General features: G+C 38.3%; 1 protein-coding gene across 1 annotated transcript in view; it reads right to left on the bottom strand.

Moving 5' to 3' along the window:
* The window catches only part of sec31b (SEC31 homolog B, COPII coat complex component), an 80,636-nt gene that overhangs the window by 21,481 nt on the left and 39,508 nt on the right, over positions 1–19,647 (bottom strand). Inside the window, exons 15-22 of the mRNA XM_052041587.1 lie at positions 17,406–17,584; positions 16,458–16,584; positions 14,874–15,019; positions 14,023–14,196; positions 11,098–11,283; positions 9,872–10,061; positions 8,564–8,962; positions 1,582–1,640 (exon numbers count right to left, since the gene is read on the bottom strand). Coding sequence (XP_051897547.1) covers positions 1,582–1,640; positions 8,564–8,962; positions 9,872–10,061; positions 11,098–11,283; positions 14,023–14,196; positions 14,874–15,019; positions 16,458–16,584; positions 17,406–17,584 — 1,460 coding nt within the window. The remainder of the gene's footprint in view (positions 1–1,581; positions 1,641–8,563; positions 8,963–9,871; positions 10,062–11,097; positions 11,284–14,022; positions 14,197–14,873; positions 15,020–16,457; positions 16,585–17,405; positions 17,585–19,647) is intronic.

Genomic DNA, 19,647 nt, shown 5'->3' with positions numbered 1-19,647 from the left:
GAGTCTATTGGTGCTGATAAATGGGATAAATAGATATGGTGGGCTGAAGGGCCTCTTTCTGTGCTGTATGACTCTTATGATTGTATACTTCATACCCTTTCATCCTTCAGAGACCATGAGCATTGCTACCTTTCTTAATCTTGAGAATGAACCTATCATATCTCTGACATATCTCCTTAAAGTTCAGCCTTGTTCTATTAGTTTTAACTGCTAATATTTTGTTCTATTTTATCCTGATAGATTCCTTCCCAAGTGAGTAGTTCTACATTATATTGTCTCTTCCCCATTTCCATTGCTAATCTAAGCCTTATGATACAACCACTTATCCCCAAGTGTTCTCCTACTGGCCCTTGGCTCACCTCATTCCCCAGAACCAGACATATGTCTCTTTCATTATTCAAGGGTGTTCTCCTGAACATAGTCAAGAAATTCCTCCCTTTCTTTGCCCATTACATTATTCTGATCAAGACTGAAGCTCCTACAAACCACCACTCCACGTTCCTTGCACATTACTGTAATTTCCTTGCAGATTTCTCTTTTACCCTCCTCTCATTTGATGGCATGAAATACTCCAATTACATGACAATTCACTTATTGCTTCTTACCAATAACAAAATGGATTCTGTCCTCAACTCCTCAAGGACATCTTCTCTCTCCAAACTTATAATTTCTTTATTAATCAGTACTGCCAACCTGTCTCCTTTCCTCCCACTTCCAAACACCTTATATCCAGGAATATTAACTGCCCTGTCCCTTCCTTTGAACCATGTTTCAATTTTTTTCACATGACTTTCTTACACACCACATTGGGTTTACACACACTTTGAAAACCTGCCTTTGCAAGTTATTGTTGGTCAAAAAAAGCCCATTATATAGGTATAAATTACATTAGTCAACCCAACGGCCAAGACATAGAAGGCTATAGGCCCAGTCCTGGTAAATGGGATTAGTAGAGATGGGTACTTGACAGTCAGCATGGACAAGGTGTGCTGAAGGGCCTGCTTCTGTGCTGTATAACTCTATGACAACGAGAAGTTTCAGTTTTATGGTCACAGCTTTGGAGCAAAAATCAGAAGGTGCAGTTCTCAAGAATGACTGAGGCAAGGATGACTCATAGGCTAACCTGTTTCCCAGAAACGGTCCTTGGGATCAATATAGTGGAGGGAATTGAAAAACAAATACAGGTAGTTCTGCTATAATGTTTCCATAACGTGAATTGACTGATTAAGGAATAGTATTTGCATTACACAGGCTGCATTGGTTATAGCACTGCTGGGAAAACCTGTTTAAATCTGTGCTTTGAAGGCAACTACTGCCTGTTCTGCTATAATGTGACTTTCTATAACACAAGGTTTCTTAGGAATGTAACTGTCATGTTATAGCAGAACTACCTGCAAACCAAAATGAGGAAGTTTTCCAGTTATTTTGGTTCCTTCTCTCACATATGATTCACTCCACCCTCACTTCCAGCGACTGGGTTAGTTATTTATACAGCTGGCTCTAACTGAAATAATAAGGCACAAAATGCAATTTTATCACAACTATTATAAACTAAACTGTATGTTTACATGCATGACTTACCATTTTCTTTCTCTGTCCTGCCCGCACTGCTGGAGGATCATTCCATCCATCCTGGAACCCTATTAAAAGTAAATAATATGAGACTATGTTTCCACAAAGAGGTCTTGTGACAAAAAAAGATGTTTTCACTGCAAGTCTGCAATCACTTCAGTGGTGTTACAACAAGCTTAACAGCAGCATTGTTATTTTATGCATTAAAAGTTAACATAGTAAAGCTTCAATATTTTAATGCTCTTAATCACAGTTTCCTTGTTATTGGCACTGGGAGTTCTTTGGTAATCTACACCTAAGCACCTTGAAGGGATTTTTACTTCGTACTTGGTTGGGCATAACAATATATTTAAGGATTCCTAATGCTGCTCCAGGACTTCCAAGACATTGCCTGATTTAGTAGTAATCTTAAGATGAACCTCAAGAACAAGTTTATTACCAAGGCATTGTCCTTACCATGAAAGTTTTACAAAGCATCATGTAATTATGGTATTAGACTAGTTATAAAAAATCTAAAAGAAAAATGGAACTACTATTAACAATGAGCACAAAGCTTCAGGATTGTTATAAAACCCATCTGATTCACCGATGTCCTTTAATAAAGAAAATTTGTCACAACCATTAGATTAGGCCTACATGTGATCCCAGACTCTCAGAAATGTGTTTGACTCAAATGAAATTGTTCAGCAAGTCATTATGTTCTGTAAATTAGCAATGGGCTATAAACACTGATATTGCCAGTAATGCCCATATCTTATGAATGAACAGAAATTGGAAGGGTCATTGAAGCCTGCTCTGGACCAACCACCTAGAAAAGGCTTTAAGAAATTTTCATCAGTATTCCACTGATCAGTTTTCCTCATCAGTTTGCTTCCATTTGCTGTAAATGTGTTAGATTTTCACATTAAACCTAGTGGTAATTTATTCAAACCATGGAACAAGTGGTGGCAGGAATTAACGTAGAATAAAGTTCTGCACTGATTATTCCCTTTACACCTACTGTCTGGATACAATCTCTATTTCCAATTATTAACTTGGCCACCTAATGGCATTAGCTGGGACATAGGCATATTGACGTCCTGTTTCACAAAATGTGATTGGTACCCTACAACTTCCTTCAAGGGAAAGAGACCGAAATGAAAAATGTGTTCAGCAGACCAAAAGAAAAACTGAGCAGCTTGGGAGAGAATCACAAAAATTTAATCCTAGCAGCTCCTTCACATATCCTATTAATTGCTCAAGAATAGAATACACCGAGTTTGCAAAAGATCACTAGCTTCTGAGAAGTTAGAACAGTCTACAGGGATCAATGAGAAGTCAGAAAGAAGGGGACTGTATCATTTAATTTGATTACCACTCAAAGTCTCACATTAAGTGGACTGGTGCAAAATAATGCATGAAACACTGCTCAAACTGTGTTAGTTGCAGAAGCAACTTTCAAATAAGTCTCAAAAGGTTTTTGGTCATGTTTTACAAAGCATGCAAACCTTAAAAGGAACATCAGTGTTCTTCACATTCTGTGCAAGATATATTCTAGATTAATCTTTAAATTGTACAGAAGAACCCTTTCTGCCTGAATTGGACTAAAAACCTGTGCAATTTGAAGAACTTAGATGTAGAAAAAAGACACAAGCCATGAAGAACACTAGCATTTCAAGAGAAAAGCCATTATACAAGGCTTGCTAAACAAGCCAGGGCACTTGTTATTATCCTTTCACCTGATCCATAATGTCGGTTTTGTAGCCATGGCAGGAATCCTGAAAAATCAAAGAATATTGGAAGGTTCTACGGATAACCTAGAGATCACTCAGTATAATACATACTACTAGACAAGCAATAATTTTCCAAAGTAGATGTATTTGAACACGCAACAATTAACCATTCTACGGATGTTTATTATATAGTCCCAACAATGTGATAGTTTGCTTTAGAATATACAATCGTTGCAACATACTGCCAAAAGCACCCCACAAATTATCACTCCTTACTATCATGCAACACAGGGAATATGTTCTTCCAAAGAACATGCAATGCTGCTATTTCATGTAGAACTGACACTTATATTGCAAAATTAGCCAAAAGATAGACATCCAACCAAGGCAAATAAGTAGAAACTTCAGGTAAGGAACAGAAGTCCAAACTTTGCATAAATGAAATGAATTCAACAGAACAACTTGTTAGCAATTGACAACAACTAAACAATATCATGGAAAATAAATATGACTTTGTAATCAGACATGAAAGTGCTTGAACTTCCAGTTCAGGTCAGATTTAATTGTGTACAGTTAATTTAAAACTATGTTTTTGCATTTCCACTCAACTTCAGATAATTGTCTTTAATTAGCTGAATCCAAAATACACCATCCATATTTAAGCAGGAAAGCAGCCCTCACATGTTTCTTTTTTTGAAAATATAAATTAAAGCAGAAAATTTTTCGAACTGGTATTGTACAAGGTCTGTATAGATTACGTATGTGAAAATTAATTACAAATATCTGTATTTTATATCGAATGCACACCCACGATGACAATAATGAATTAATAACTATAGGAAGACCATATGAAAGGTGCAGTAACTGATGAATAACAAGAGACTCCAATCTTTTAAACATACATCTACCTAGATCTGCCGGTGACCATAAATCCTTTGCAGATAAAAGGGCAATATTGGGCCACTAACTGGAAATGACCAGGTTTATTTACAACAATCACTAGACTTTAATTTTTTTTAATGTAAACTTTTGATCCAATAATTTGCAAACATTCTTGTGAATGACCAGTGTGGAAATACCCATGTATTTTTTTTATGTGGAACACAGGGTATAGTCTATTACAAATTCTATCTCACATTAATTAAATATAGAGAGGGGGATATATGGTCTGGCAAACTATAAATCACATGAGAACGAGAATAGAAAAATTCAGCAATATGTGATACAATTTTTAATGTCATAGTAACAATTTAAGATGTGTTCTCATGGTGCACAATTTCACGGTAACTTGAAGATTGTGGTGGATCATATACGTAATATTCTATGTAATATTTTAGGGACTGGTTTGTCAAAGTGGCATCTGCCCAGATGAGGAGTACTGAAGTAATTTTTCTAAATTCTTGTTATTCTAGGGCATTTCAATGTCCTAAAGGTAATCTACCGGTACAGTTCTAACCCAGAACAATGTCTTGTACTGGTACTTTGGCCAGGATATTCAGAGGCAGCTTTGGATCTCTCAAGTCTGGGCTACAGGGAGAGCCTGGTGCCCTGCTATCATGAGAACCTGGCTGAAATGAAAACTTCCAGCTAGGACAGCAAAGCAAAAACCAAGGCCACCTTGCAGATCTCTGGCAGTCCTTCCCAAAGGAGATCTATACATGGGGGCTGGCAGCAGGTGAGTTCAGAGACAGAACAGATCAGGTTTGTGTGGGCAGTGAGCAAACAGTCCAAAAAAAGGGGGGAGACTGGGGATGCTTTTTAACATGCTGTTATTGGACCAAGTACATCAACACACGAGCAGGAATACCCCAGAAATCCCAAGAAAGCATTGAAATAATTCTGTGTCCTTTTATTAGCTTTTGTGTCCACAGAACAGCAAGTTCTTAGGAGGAAGGAACAATAAAAGTAACCTCACAAACCTCTCTCATATGAGAGAGAAAACAATGCTATTACTGGAACAAAATCTGAAAAATAATTGCAAAATGAAATTCATCACTGTACATGATATTAATATTCAGAGTTGGCAAACAGTTGAATTGTAATGAACCGATCTGCAACTAATGGCTTTGATCAGCAATTACAATACTGATCGTTGAAGCAAAGTAGCAGTTACTCAAATATAAGTAATCAATTTCAATCTTGATTAAAAATGCATGAAGCAATAAAGAAAGAATAGTAATTAGTAACATTATTGATTTCTTTCATCAATTTTCCCTTCCAACGTAAGAGACCGTTTTGGCCCATTGAGACCATGCTGGCTCGCAGAGCATTCCCATTCCCCACTAATTTTTCCTGTAACCTATTCTCCCCAACATACGCACCAACTCTCCCCAGATTCTACCATTGATCCATACAGCGGCCAATTAACCTATTAACACGCACATCTTTTGGAGTACCTGGAGTAAACCCACACACACACACACACACACACACAGGGAGAACATACAAACCCCTCACAGATAGCATCAGAGATCAGGATTGAACTCGGACCACTGGAATGGTGAGGCAACAGCTCTACTAGTTGTGCCACTGTGCCATCTGAATATAATTAAAGGTCTTATCGCATATTAATACATATAAAGTTATATGATTGGACCTGCATTTTCCAAAATGTCAATTTTTCAATCATTACCAAAGGTTTTTCCTTACAAGTAGCATTTGAAAAAGAGAAACAATGAAAACCTGTCCCAAGTCCAAGTAGCTGGAATGAAGCATTGCTGGCAACAGGCTGGGACCTTGTTACATCTATATGCCCTATCCCAAGGGTCTAGTTTGAACAGCACAAATGTGTTCATATAACTGTATTATGTACCCTTCAAAAAAACTGAGATCAAGATAACAGATTAAAAGGAAAATTCTTAAAATAAAATGAATGTAATTTTATTGAAATTTAGCAAAACATTTTAAATTCTTCCTATTGAGAGCTTAACCCAACAACCAATATGGTTGGCAGGTCACCTTTTTCCTTTTTTGATCCATTGGGAATGAGCCCGTGATGCTGCTGCAAGTAAGTTTTTCATTGCACCTGTGCACACATGTACTCGTGCATTTGACAATAAACTCAAATTTGACTTTTACTTTGACATGAGGCACAAGAGAATCAAGAATCTCTTTCTCAGCAGAATGGGAGCAGGAGCAAGATACCAGCTCTAATTAGTTTTCCTCAACAAGCCAAAACTGAGGTCTGAAACTCAGTGGAATAAGGATAGAAAAAATCCCAGGTTACCATCAGATCTTAAAAAAATCAGTTTGATTAAATATTCATAATATTATTTATGTAAGTGCTTTGAAAATCATTTATGAATATTACAAGGAGTTCCTGAGTACAAAGCTCCTTAGATATAACTGACGAAATGACCAATTAATTCACATGCTGATTACAAACAGTTTTGAAGCATAAATCAGGTTGTCACATCCAAGTGCATTTTCTTAATATCAAGCCTGTGGAATTCTCCCACAACCCCAACAATCTCCCAATTGTCCAGCTTTCATCTCCCTTCACGGCCAAGCAATTATAGATTCTCCTTAACTAAAATGCAAGATACAACTTAATGATGGACACAAAACATCTCAAATCCCAGGGACTTGGCTCTGTTCAGATTATTTGCAGTTAAATAAGAAAAATTCTTGAAACTGCTGCTGTCAACTGTTAATAAACTGTTCACAAGAACTTCACCTGGTAATAAACTTCACCAAACCCCCATGCCGTAGCATTCTCAGCTCCAGCTAATTAATTTATTCATTGATTCAGGAGTTTGCAAAAGGGTCCCCTCTGGGTCTTTCCACAGACAAGAGCAATTGCCCATTTATGAGATTAATACCTGACTAAAACCACACAAAGCTTTAAAAAAAATACCCAGTGAGACCACCAAGAAGAGTCCAACTAAAGAGGCTAAAGAAATTTGGCATGTCCCCATCGACCCTCACCAATTTTTACCAATGCACCATAGAAAGCATCCTATCCGGATGCATCACGGCCTGGTATGGCAACCGCTCTGCCCAGGACTGCAAGAAACTGCAGAGAGTTGTGGACACAGCTCAGCACATCATCACAGAAACAAGCCTCCCCTCCATGGACTCTGTCTATTACTTCTCGCTGCCTTGGTAAAGCAGCCAGCATAACCAAAGACACCCTAGACATTTGTCTCTTCTCCCCTCTCCCCAAATGTCTGGGGTGGAAGGGGTCTAGTACGATAAGATGGACTCCTGACCTTACAATCTAACTTGTTATGACCTTGGACCTTATTGTCTACCTGCACTGCACTTTCTCTGTAGCTGCTACACTTTATTCCACATTCTGTTATCGTTTTACCTTGTACTATCTTGATGTACTGTGTAATGAATTGATCTGTATGAATGTTATACAAGATAAGTTTTTCCACTGTATCTTGGTACATGTGACAATAACAAACCAATTCCAATTCCAATTGCAGCTTGCTTACGACAGTTGAATTGTTCAAGAGCAGTTGGAACTGGTGTTCAAAGTTAGCAATGAACCATACACTTCTGCATTATTTTGCAAAGTTTGTTTTCAATATCTCAACCACCATTTCTTCAGAAGAGTAAAGACTAGCAGGAAGCTTCATCCAAATACTACACTGTTCTTCAGCCAGATACCTGGACTACTAAAAGAGCAGCACGAGTTGACTCATGCCTTGCAAAAGGAACGGAAAGAGGAGAGGAAACTTAAAAATTTTGTAAATGTTAACCTTATATTTCTCAGAAGTGCAATGTCCAAAACTGGTGAAACCAGTGAATTGTTGAAACATGCATATATGCACGCTTTTACATTGCTTTGAGATTTTCACTTAAGAGACTTCCCTTCTTCACTTAAACCAGGTGCCAAAGAATTAGTTAAAAAGGAAAATACTATAGTAGTTGGAAATTGAAAGGAAACAGAAAACTGCTAGAAATGCTCGGGCCATCTGTGGAGAGAGAATCAGAATTAACAGGTCAATTCCCTATCATAAGAACTCAGGTCTTCATCAGCTCTGATTTGTTGCTCTCTCCACAGTTGTTGAGTTGTTGACCTGCTCAGTATTGCCCACATTTTATGTTCTTATTTTAGTATTAAATTATGTAATATGTTCTTGGATTAAAACTTAATTTTAGCTTTAACTTTGTTGGACCGAATAGATTAGCTGAGGTTTCTATGTACACTTTTCCTATGTGTGGACAGACACACACACACACATTGTGGTAATGAGAAATACAGTCAGACTAAGCATGCCATTAAACCATGCAAACAATCACCTTTGGGTAAGTTATTGACCGAATACCTGTTGGAGGAGGAGGAGGAACAGCTGCGGCTGTGAATGGTTTGGAAGAAGGAGCTCCTGGGCCTCCTGTTCCAGAGGGATGGGGAAAAGTAGGATGAATGCCTGGTAGAGATGTAGGAGGGTGAACCTGATGCTGGTGGTGTCCTGGATAAGCTGGCAATGGTCCAGGCTGTGTACATGGCGGCAGAGTGTTGGAGGGTTGATAAGATGGCACTGAAGCAGGGGCCATTAATAATGGTCCTGACATGGAGACACTAGGCATTGTAGGACCGCTCAGTGAGGCTGTAGGTGGAGAAGGGCCAGTCAACCCTGAACCTGGTAAAGGTTGCTGAAGAGGATAGGTTGGCAGTCCACTTGAAGGAATTTTTGCTTGTCCATAACTCTGGTATTGTGAGAAGGCTATGGGAAAAAGAAACAAAATTAAATCTAAATTAAATGACAGTAAAAAATATATTATCAAACAATATAACATAAACTATTTTGTTTCTCTTTCTTGCTATCTACCCCATAGCAACAATATCCTTCATTTAAAATTTCATCAAATATACAGCCTTAACGAGATGCAAATCTCAAAACAGCAGAGCATCTCTCTATTTACACATCACCTCAATCTCCAGAGAAAATTAGTATGGTCAGACTGAGCTTTAGAGGATACCAAGAGTACTTTAGACAAAAAATGCTCAAAATCTCAAACAACTGAAATCTCACCGAGCTACCAAATGTACTGGGGATTTGCAGTTGAGAAAACACTTAGTGAAACTAGGGATTTGTTGAAATGGCACATCATATTTTTCAGTTACTGGAGCACAAGTGAGTCCTGTATGAAGTGGTGACTTAGACACCAGACTTTCATTTTTGAGTTCAAATTCAGCCCATATTGATGGAATGAAAACAGTATGTGTGGGTCAGACAGGACAAATGTGAAATTGGTGGACAGTCTCAATCCACCTCCATGGATATGGTTCAAAGCAGACATTTATACAGTGAACAACTAGTGGATGAAATGGAATTGTCGTTTGCTAAGTTTGGGGTTGATATCACTCCTGGGACAGGGGTGGAGAGGTGTTTGCTGTGCATCTGTGACTCATCACAAATGAGTCCCACGTCCCATTATAAGCATTTGATTATCACAAAATTATAAAATATGATCTTACGTGCATGATAGTTTACATATGAATTAGTTTATTAATATTTAAATGCATGTCTCCCTTAACAACCCTTGGTTCCTTCTCCTATGGCTCAGAAAGTGATGGATTAACTCCATTTCCAATTTAAAAGGTACATCGACCCACCTATAAAACAGATTACCTGGTGCAGACATTGTGGTAGGATGTTGTGGATAGGTGGGGCGTGTTGCTCCCGGTTTGGAGTAAATATTGGTGGTGCTTCCAGCAATGCCCTGAGCAGAGGCAGCAAATGGAGGCGCTACTGGGGCAGGCTGTGGAGTGAATACTGTTGGAGCTGATGGACGGACTTGGGCCTGAGGACAAAAGGGGGCCTGAAGACAAAAATTGGCATTAGAAGGGGAATAAATATACATGAACTGACTCAACAAGTCTCACAAATAATTTTATTAACTCAAATTGCAATCAAAATAGTCTTGATTGCACACTTCAATTTCAATTTTTTTAATATAAATTTTAAAACATAAAACATTTAAAGGAGCAAACAAAATGACAGAGTGCACATATAATAAAAATAACTCATGCAGAATAAAATGGATGCAAAGGCATGGATTAAAAAATTTGGACAAGTACAAGAGAATAAGTTCATAATGTAGCTGGGAGCAAATGTAGCTGGGAGCAAATGTAGACAAAGTTGAGAATATCAACAGAAAAGTTACACAGAAAGTTCTGGAGAGTCAATGATAAATTAAGCAAATATTGAAGGGCATCTAGAAACAAGTCAAGGCCAGGATGAAACTAATTTACTGTAAAAATATGCTAAATAGTTCAGATGCATGGTAGGTATCTGAATAGGCAGGCACAGTAGTGTAGTGGTTAGCGTAACACTTTACAGTGCCAGTGACCCTGGTTCAATTCCAGCCACTGTCTGTGAAGAGTTTGTACGTTTTCCCCGTGTCTGCATAGGTTTCCTCCGGGTGCTCTGGTTTCCTCCCACATTCCAAAAAAAGACGTACGCATTAGGAAATTTTGGGCATGCTATGTTGGCACTGGAAGCGTGGCAACACTTGCGGGCTGGCTGCAGAATACTACACAAAAAGATGCATTTCACTGTGTGTTTTGGCATACATGTGACTAATAAAGATATCTTGTCTTATCTGATATTTTTGGGGATTCAAATTTTTGTTTACTCTTCCAGCAAGTCAAAGGATGCATGCATTGTGATACCTGGGCCAAACATGTTGAAATGTGTGCAGCCATGCTGTGCAAAAGGTAGAATGAAAATGTGTAAAACCCAGGAAAGAAATGAAGATGCGCAGCCGAACAAAAAAAGGCACAGAACAAAGCTCCACAGAATGGAGAGAAAAGACTACAAAATAGATTCAGTTGGGATGGTATGGTGTTAGCTACCTGCTGGGATGGTTGCTGGATTGTTCGCTGAGGTGGTGTTTGATGAGCCGGAGTGGCAGCGGGAGAAGCAGCTGGATGTGCTCTTCTCGTCAAAACTCGGTTAAATGGGAAAGGAGGAGGTTGTTGACCCACCATAGCTTCACCTTGTGCGTGGAACAGCCTGTCTCGGAGCTGGAGTATCGTAAACTAAAAAAGGTAATGATACTCTTCAGGTAAAGTTTATTGTAGCAAGAACATAATAATGAATAATAGGATACTTGAAAAACAGTAAAGTAAAAATAATTGAGTAAAATTTGATATGTGGTGTCCTGATGATATGCCTCACCTTAGTAGAATAAATGGTGCCATAAAATTCCATTGTGGAACACAATTCTGAAATACTAATTACAGAGGTACCTGTTTCATATCAACATAGAAAAAGACCATTCGGCCCATCAAATCTATGCTGGCTCTCAGATCAATGCCATCAATCCCATTTCCCTACTTATTTCCCTGTAACCAATTCTCTCACACATGCCTATTAATACCCCTCTGATACATAATCTTTGATCAACAAAACAACAGATGTTGTCTATGTATTAAATGGACATACACAATCAGTAAATCTTCAAATACAAATTGTTCAATTTATATGTCATCCATCACCATACTCTTTAGATTTTTGGTTATTTTTGAAGTTATCAGTAGAAAGTTGGAGAAGTTAATGGCAATAATCTTTTCTCCCCCTTCTCATGACTACAATTAAGATAATTTAAGTGCATGGTAAAATTTGGTTTAGCGAACAACCATTTGCATTTCTCATATCCTGATAAAATATAATAAAACAAAATTTTGACATAAATTATTATTCAAAAGTATTAGATTGGTTCAGTTCATCTCATTTCATGATAATCTTTCATTCTTTTCAAATTTAGCAAACAGCTGCACTTTCAGTGCAATAGAGCCCCAATATGTATTTTTAAAATTATATGTATAAGTGAATGCACACAAGTTGTAACTTCACACTTTGTACAATATCACAGAAGCAACGCATCTTTTTAAATATGTTTGATTGGGTGCATCTGATCTGATACCAGATTAAAGCCACTTATCAACTTCCACAGAAACCTCATCAAACAGCTGTTAAGTTCTGGTTGATCTGTAGCTGCAACCAGAAATACATTTTCCTCTTTCCAGCCTGGGCATTATGCAGCAATTTCATAAAGCACCAAAATGAAAATCCTCTAGCAAAGCTACTTCCTATTTTTAGGCCAGTCTGAAACTTTGGGATCCAGGGAAACTGAAACATGGAGGCACACCGGGATGACACCCGAACAAGCAGCTCCACTGAAAAATGTGAAAGTGGGTAGAGTATTCAGTTCCTCCAGTCAGTGTTCCCACTCATTTTTGGGTGATTGCCTTGATCCAATTTGTTTCCCCAACTTTTGCCTAACAAATGTTTATCAATCTTAAATTGCTCCCTATGCTCTCCTCCTGAACCTCAGCATCTTTTTTTTTCAGGTAAGTGTTACACATTTTGTTTACCCCTGGTGATAAGTATTTCCTGACATCAGTCCTTAACTGTCTAGTCAACTTGTTTTCAACATCCCCCTCTCATCCCCAACCCTGACCACGGGAAAATACTTATGTACTCTGTCAAAAGTTTACCCTGCTGGGGAAAAAAAGTCATAAGTCATAAAGCTAATGACATATTCAGAACAATGTGAAGGATTCATTTTGTTTAAAAAATAGGTTGTAGCATGATCAATGCTGTAACCAAATCATTATGAAATAATTGAAAAAGTGGAAAGAGCGACACATTGCTTGGGTAAGGTACTGTAAAATGCAATATCTAGTTATAAGACGTTAAGATGATTAACCTGGACCACAAACAAGTGATAAAATAGAAGACAAAGGGATGGTTAAAATAACAGTCAAGTCTGCTTATAAAATACATAAACCTGACTTAAACAAGAGATCTTCAAATCATACCCTTGCCTCAGAGAGTAGTTCTGTTGTTCACAAGAGAAAGGATGCACATTCCTTCCCCTACCATAACATTTGGCATGCATGATAGAGAGAAAGGGTAAATAAATCTAACAGTAAGCCAAATTCAAAGCAATAGACGAGAAAGAAAAACTATGAGCTCAAATGAAGAATATGTTATCTGAACACAGATAAAGAGAGTGGGAGACTTGAGCGCTGGATTAAACACTTAATTCTGTTTATAATAAGGATTTTCTAACGTTTTATGATTCAAATCAAAATGCAGAGTTAACAGATACTTAAAAACAAGAGGAATTGTTAATAGATTGTTATTTGTAAAGCAGGAATTCTAAGGCATTGGATAATTCAACACCTACAGCTTCACACTTAAAATACCAGAAAGAACAGGGTAAAAGAGGACTGCGTCTTTAAGGAACATATAAATACTTAAGCCCTTGTCTGTCTCTCTGCTAAATGTTGGAGGACTTGCCAAAGGCAGGCCTTGGTTAGAATGATCAGGGACATCAAGTCGTCGGAGAAGACACATAGGCGCACTGCCACCAACTATTAGGTCCAATCTATTCCAGTGTAATTGTACTTGCCTGAATAATGCATCTACAACATTTAGCACATTTGTCACGCAATTGTTAAATGAATAAACTGATTCTTTCGTCAAAAAGGCTTGAATCATGAATCATTTTAAAAACCTAACACCTCAATTAGATGACCTCTAAATCTTCAACATAAACTTACGGGAAACACGATAGTATTTACATATTCAGTTACATGCCCAACATTTTTTTCACAACAATGCTGGGAGGTGGTTTGCATTGTAAGTATCCTGCCAGGTTCTATATCTCTATTAAGTCTGAATGTTATAAATGATTAGGATTTGATATGAATAGCTACACAATCTTTTTATCTTAAATTACAAAATACAAAAATAACACAAAGCCAAACCTGATCTGAAGTAGAAGGGAGGTAGCTCATGGCTGCTTCCAAATTCCCTTGAGCAGCCAGTAAACTGGCATATTGCGTGAGTTTCTTCGCAAAGACTGGGCCCTCTGCAGCCCTGTCTGTGCCCTGGAGTAACTCAATCGCCTTCTGCAAAATCATAATCTTTTCCACAAGATCCTGATAAGGAGAGAAAACTGACGATGTAAAGCATTGATCACTGTGCTCACCATAATACTGCGCTTCTCTGAACTTTTAAAGTCTCACTTACTAATACACTGAAAAAGCAATCAAGTGCAGGATTAGTTACCATTCGCTAGGAAAATACTGCATTAGAAGATCTAACTATATTCACTTAGAGTTTTATACTCCCAAGTGGAGGAGGTCTCAATTTTTATAGCCAGTATCAACAGAAAGCATTTTTAATATAGGCATAGCATATTTTCTATATTGAGAAACCAATGTTAAACCACATTTTCAAACCTAGACACCCTCGGGTCCATCAACATGTAAGATAATTTAATGCCAAGTAAGAGTGAAAGTATGTGAAGAGAGCAGGAAAAACAAGTGATGAGAAAGAGTGAGAAAACAGGAGTGAGGGAAGGGTCAATAGAGAGGGAGCTGTGATAGGGAACAGGGTAGAACAAGGCACAGATGGTAGGGCAAGATAACACTAGTGAAGAGGGAAAAAAACATTATGTTCATTCCACTATTCATTTTTTTCTGATCTTTAACAGGTTTTGAATTCACTGCAGTTAAATCCACTGTATATAGTCTTCCAGGAATTTAATTCTGGAAACTGCAGGTAACACACACCAAACATTAACTCAGTAAAGATCTGAAGCACAAGCTCCTACCTCTAGTGCAAGTGGAGTTGAACTTTCATGAGTCTTCACCCAACATTCTACCAGTTTCTCGACATTTCCAGAGCAGATGTAACAAAGACATGCTTGCATACACAATCTCCCATCATTCTCCCTCTCTAGCCGAGATCCTAGAGTATCTGCAGAAGAGGAACCCAAAGGATCCACAGATTAATAAAGATGACCTGTCGTTGAAAATATTACTTTACTGCACAGACCTTAATCGTGACTTTGCAGATTAAAAACAATTTTTGGTTGAAGAAGAGATCAGAATTTATTGCATATAAAAACAAAAACAGAAAATGTTGGGAACTCAGCAGGTCAGGCAGCATCTGTGGAAAGTGAAACAGAGTTAATGTTTCAGATAGAAGACTCTTCCTCAGAACAGAGAGGGAAAACAAATTAGTTTTAAGAATCAAATGATGTGGGTTCAATGCAAGAAAATGGTGCTGGTTAAAGATGAAGCTGGAGCAAGCAAAAGGGGCCAAATAGCCTACCCCTGCTACTGTTTATAGAGACTGAACTTAACATCTCATTTTACCAATGCATTTCTAGACTTATCTCAGGATTAGCAGAGCCAGATGGCAGCCAGAAAGATTCAGGATTTGACAAGATATTGGCACCTCCATCCTGTACTGGAATGTCAGCCTAGAATTTTGTGTACAAGTCTATGCAGTGGATCGAACCAAAAAATGGACTTTCCCAACTGAGCCATGACTGACACCTAGTGGAATATATTGGATATTAAGTGAACTGGGAATAGGATTGCATGTTAAAATGTCATTCTGTCAAAAGCATTTCCTCTTATTGCATACTGGCAACAATATAACATTTGCTGAACAACACTAAGTATATTCTACAGCAACTAGCATTACACTGATAGAAGTGCTGTTCACGGTAGCATAGCGGTTAGCGCGACACTATTACAGCGCTAGCGATCGGGGTTCAATTCCCGTCGTCGTCTGTAAGGAGTTTGTACGTTCTCCCGTGTCTGCGTGGGTTTCCTCCGGGTGCTCCGGTTTCCTCCCACATTGCAAAGACGTACGGGTAGGTTAATTTGGGTTTAAAATGGGTGGTGCGGACTCGTTGGGCCGGAAGGACCTGTTACCACGCTGTAAATAAAATTTAAATTTAAACAACAGTAGGATATCATACTAATCTCAGGAGCTGCTAAGTCAAAAAGCTAGGGGGATCTCTGGTTCAACTCCTATTCTATGCTGTTGGTTGACCTCATCCTAAGCACAGTAGAACCATAAAATCGATCCCTGCACCATGTAAGGAAAGGGTAAATTCATCACTGGTTCTATGTCTAAATGCTATCCAATTAAAGTGGCTTTTTATCCACTTTAGGTTCACCAGGAGATGATTCCCTCCATTTATAACTGTGGTCAAAACATTAACTAGAAACACCACACTTAAGTATAACTTGTTTAGGTGATGAGCTTCCTGTGTCTCGAGAACTAATTGGCAATACTTCAATTCCCATTACAGATTTGCTGGTTAGGAAGCAATTCTTTAAACAGTATGAGATTGGAAAAGAAAGGTAAGCAAAACCAAATGTGGAAGTAGCAAACCTACCACATAGTGAGGAGAATGCTTCTGGTTTGGCATAAGTCAAGAGAGCAGCCAAAGCTTCTTTCCAATTGTCCAAGTCACACGATTCCACAATATCCCTCCAATTGTGGGTGACTACAGAAGACACAAGCTGCAAGAAGACAATTACCAAATTTTGTATTCCATCAAGATGAAGTTTTGCACTGTTCTCAAGAGTTACACAATATTTCTTATTGGTCTTATTAACTTGCAAAATCTGCAGTTAATATATTCCATCGCTGAAGAAACAATGTTAAAAATAGGTCTGCTGAATCACAGAAATCAATTTGTGCAAGGGTAATTGATATACAATACTACAGTAAATGAAATGTTATCAGTTTTAGGATAAAATTGAATATACCACGTTATCCTGTAATCGTTCCTTGCTCTGGAACAATTGTTCCATACTTTGCTGCTTTTAAATCACTATACTCTTTTGCTTCATCCACCAGGGGAAAGGATTTTAAATATTAACAGAAATCATTGTGGATAGTGAATAGAATGTGGGTACCAGTGAAATATTCCCACACTAGGTGGTACACAGCATTGGGTGTGAATAGACCATATCCCACCCTATTATGCACTGTTAACATTAATCACTTCCAAATCAGGCTTCGCATTGGCCACATTAAGAGCACTTTATAGTCAGATCTACTTGTACCTTATTTCAGTGCTTCACCCCAAACACAAACCTAATCTGACATTACCCACCACCAGAACAAGCCACTGTGTGGACACAGTGGGATGCTCATATCAACGCATATTAGTATTGAGGTTAATTCAACTTAGTTTAATGGGAAGCCTAGCAGCTGAAAGAAGAATTTAAATTCAGTTCACAGAAGTGAGAGCTAAAACGCATCTAATTCCACATATTGTTTCTTCCTGAATACATTATTTTAGAATGAACAAGTGATGGATTGAAGTGGCATTTACCCGTGAAATTTTGGTCTTCCTTTTGGCAAAGTATCTGTTCTGTGTTTGTGCAAGAAGTTCTTCACCCCCAGCAATAGCAAGGATGATGGCGTCAGCAAAATGGTCATCTTTGAGACACAGCTCAACAGCACCTTCAAAGTTTCCTATTAGCAAGGCCTGGCTGATCAACCCATCAGTATCTGAAAAATAAATTGATTAATCCTTTAACAAGTAGACCATTTGTGGTTTCACTGTAAGAATGAAGAACCCTTTTGACCTCACTCCTTTCTGGAATGTACATGGCACATAACTCCGGTTCCATGGATTATTTCAATTAAATCACCCTATGAAATCACAACTTTTAAACAATACCAAAATATCACAGTTGCTGGAAATCAAAATAAAATGCTGGAATTGTTCAAAAGGTCTGGCAGCAGTGTGGAAAAATAATTCTGGTTGGATACAAAGTAGTTCAAAAATTTACTTTTTTTTAATGCCATTATATAGCATCTTCATAACATTCTGAGATGTGAAGAATCAGATACTGGAAGTATTAAAAGAAATAACCAAAAATCTAGATAAAACCATGATTTAAAAGATTTTACTGCAAGGTGGGATGGGTTTAGAAGGGATTGTGTTTCTGGACAATAAGCATGGCCATCAATAGTGAAGCTATCCTGAGATGGTGAGACTGTGTTATGAGATTAGGTTTGTATTCACTGGAAAAGGGGATCTAACTGAAACTTACATAGTTCTGACAGGGCTAGACAGACTGGGGAGATGTTTCCTGTGGCTGGGGTGTTGAGAGTGAGCCCACTGTCTCAGACTATAGGGCCTAAGATTTGGACCGAGATGAAGAGAAACTTTGTCATTAAAAAGGTGGGGAGCCTGTGGAATTCACCTTCAGAAAGGACTGTAAAGGCTAAGTTGCTGAACATATTTAAAACGGAGGTAGATAAAACTTCTAGACTCAAGAGCAGTGCAGGGCGAATGCGAGAGTATAGAATTGAAATAGATGATATGCCTTGGTCTTACTGAATGACAGAATGGCCTTGAAGGGCCAAATGCTTCCACCGTAAACAGAATGGGAAGCACATCCTGACAGTCCTGAGAGGGAAACAGCGAGGAAAGCCTTAGGTTGAAAAAATATTAAGAACACAGGATATGAATTTAAATATGACATTACAAGATCAGAAGGCATTAGAAATCATTGAGGACAGGATTGTTAACAATATGTGCAAGACAGTTAGGGCAGCTGAAGGAGACCCTTAATATGATGGGAGAGAAAATGGGCTAGAAGCACAGTGCAAGCAAAGGAGATATCCAACAGACTAGTTCAACAAAAGCAGTGGTGGGTGAAGCATTCTGGCAAGAGGACAACTGAAAGTTGAATAAAAATTAAATCACATTATGGCTGAATCTCATCTGTTTGGACTTCCAAAAGCTCAACAGCATAATAAAGTGCCACAAATTACCATATTGTGTTTTAAGTCTAATTTTAACAACCTATTGGAACCAAAACCAGTCACAGAAGGTTAATTTTATGGGGCCAATGCAAGTGTCTGCTCAGGCACAGATGGTGCAAACCTCCAATCAGGACAATGGTTGGGATTCACAACCTCAGAAACAAAAATACTGTCTGCTCTCTCTCAACCAGCACAGTAGACAGTATGTTATCACAGGCTTCAACTCCCTTGGATTAGAAACAGGAAGATACAAGAGAACATTAGCCAGAGTTCTGAAAGTTCCCATGCCATTTAGCAGCACTTAATGGAAAATGCATTTAAACGTTAGTCAGGCTTGAGCAGCCTGCTGACACAATGGCAAGATTCAAACAAAAAATAAGCTCTGAGCAAGGAACTGGCAGGCAGCCAGTTTCTGGGGAATGAACCCAGTCTAGATCCAAGTCTTCAGAAGAGAGATGGTCAAGGTTAGAAAAGGAGGCAAATAAATTTTCTCCCACAATTTCAAAAGCAGATTGAGGAAAACTTAGCTAGGTTGTGGTTGTTTTTTTGGATTAGAGGAGGCCGAAGAAGAAATTTAACAGGGGTGTATAAATTTCCCCTGGGGTAGCCAAGACAGGTGAATAGGAAGGACCTAATTCCCTTAGCAGAGAGGCTAACAAACAAGGGATGCAGATTTAAGCCTGAAGAATGAGAAGGGAGTTATGGAATTTTTTTTAACCAAGCATAGGGTTTCTGGACCCATTGGGTGAAAGACTCATGGAAAAAGACACCCTCATAACACAATAAGTACCTGAATG

Source organism: Pristis pectinata, chromosome 30, assembly GCF_009764475.1.
Source record: "Pristis pectinata isolate sPriPec2 chromosome 30, sPriPec2.1.pri, whole genome shotgun sequence".
NCBI lineage: Eukaryota > Metazoa > Chordata > Chondrichthyes > Rhinopristiformes > Pristidae > Pristis > Pristis pectinata.
The sequence above is the reverse complement of the archived record's forward strand: the minus strand, read 5'-3'. Positions and strand labels throughout refer to the sequence as shown.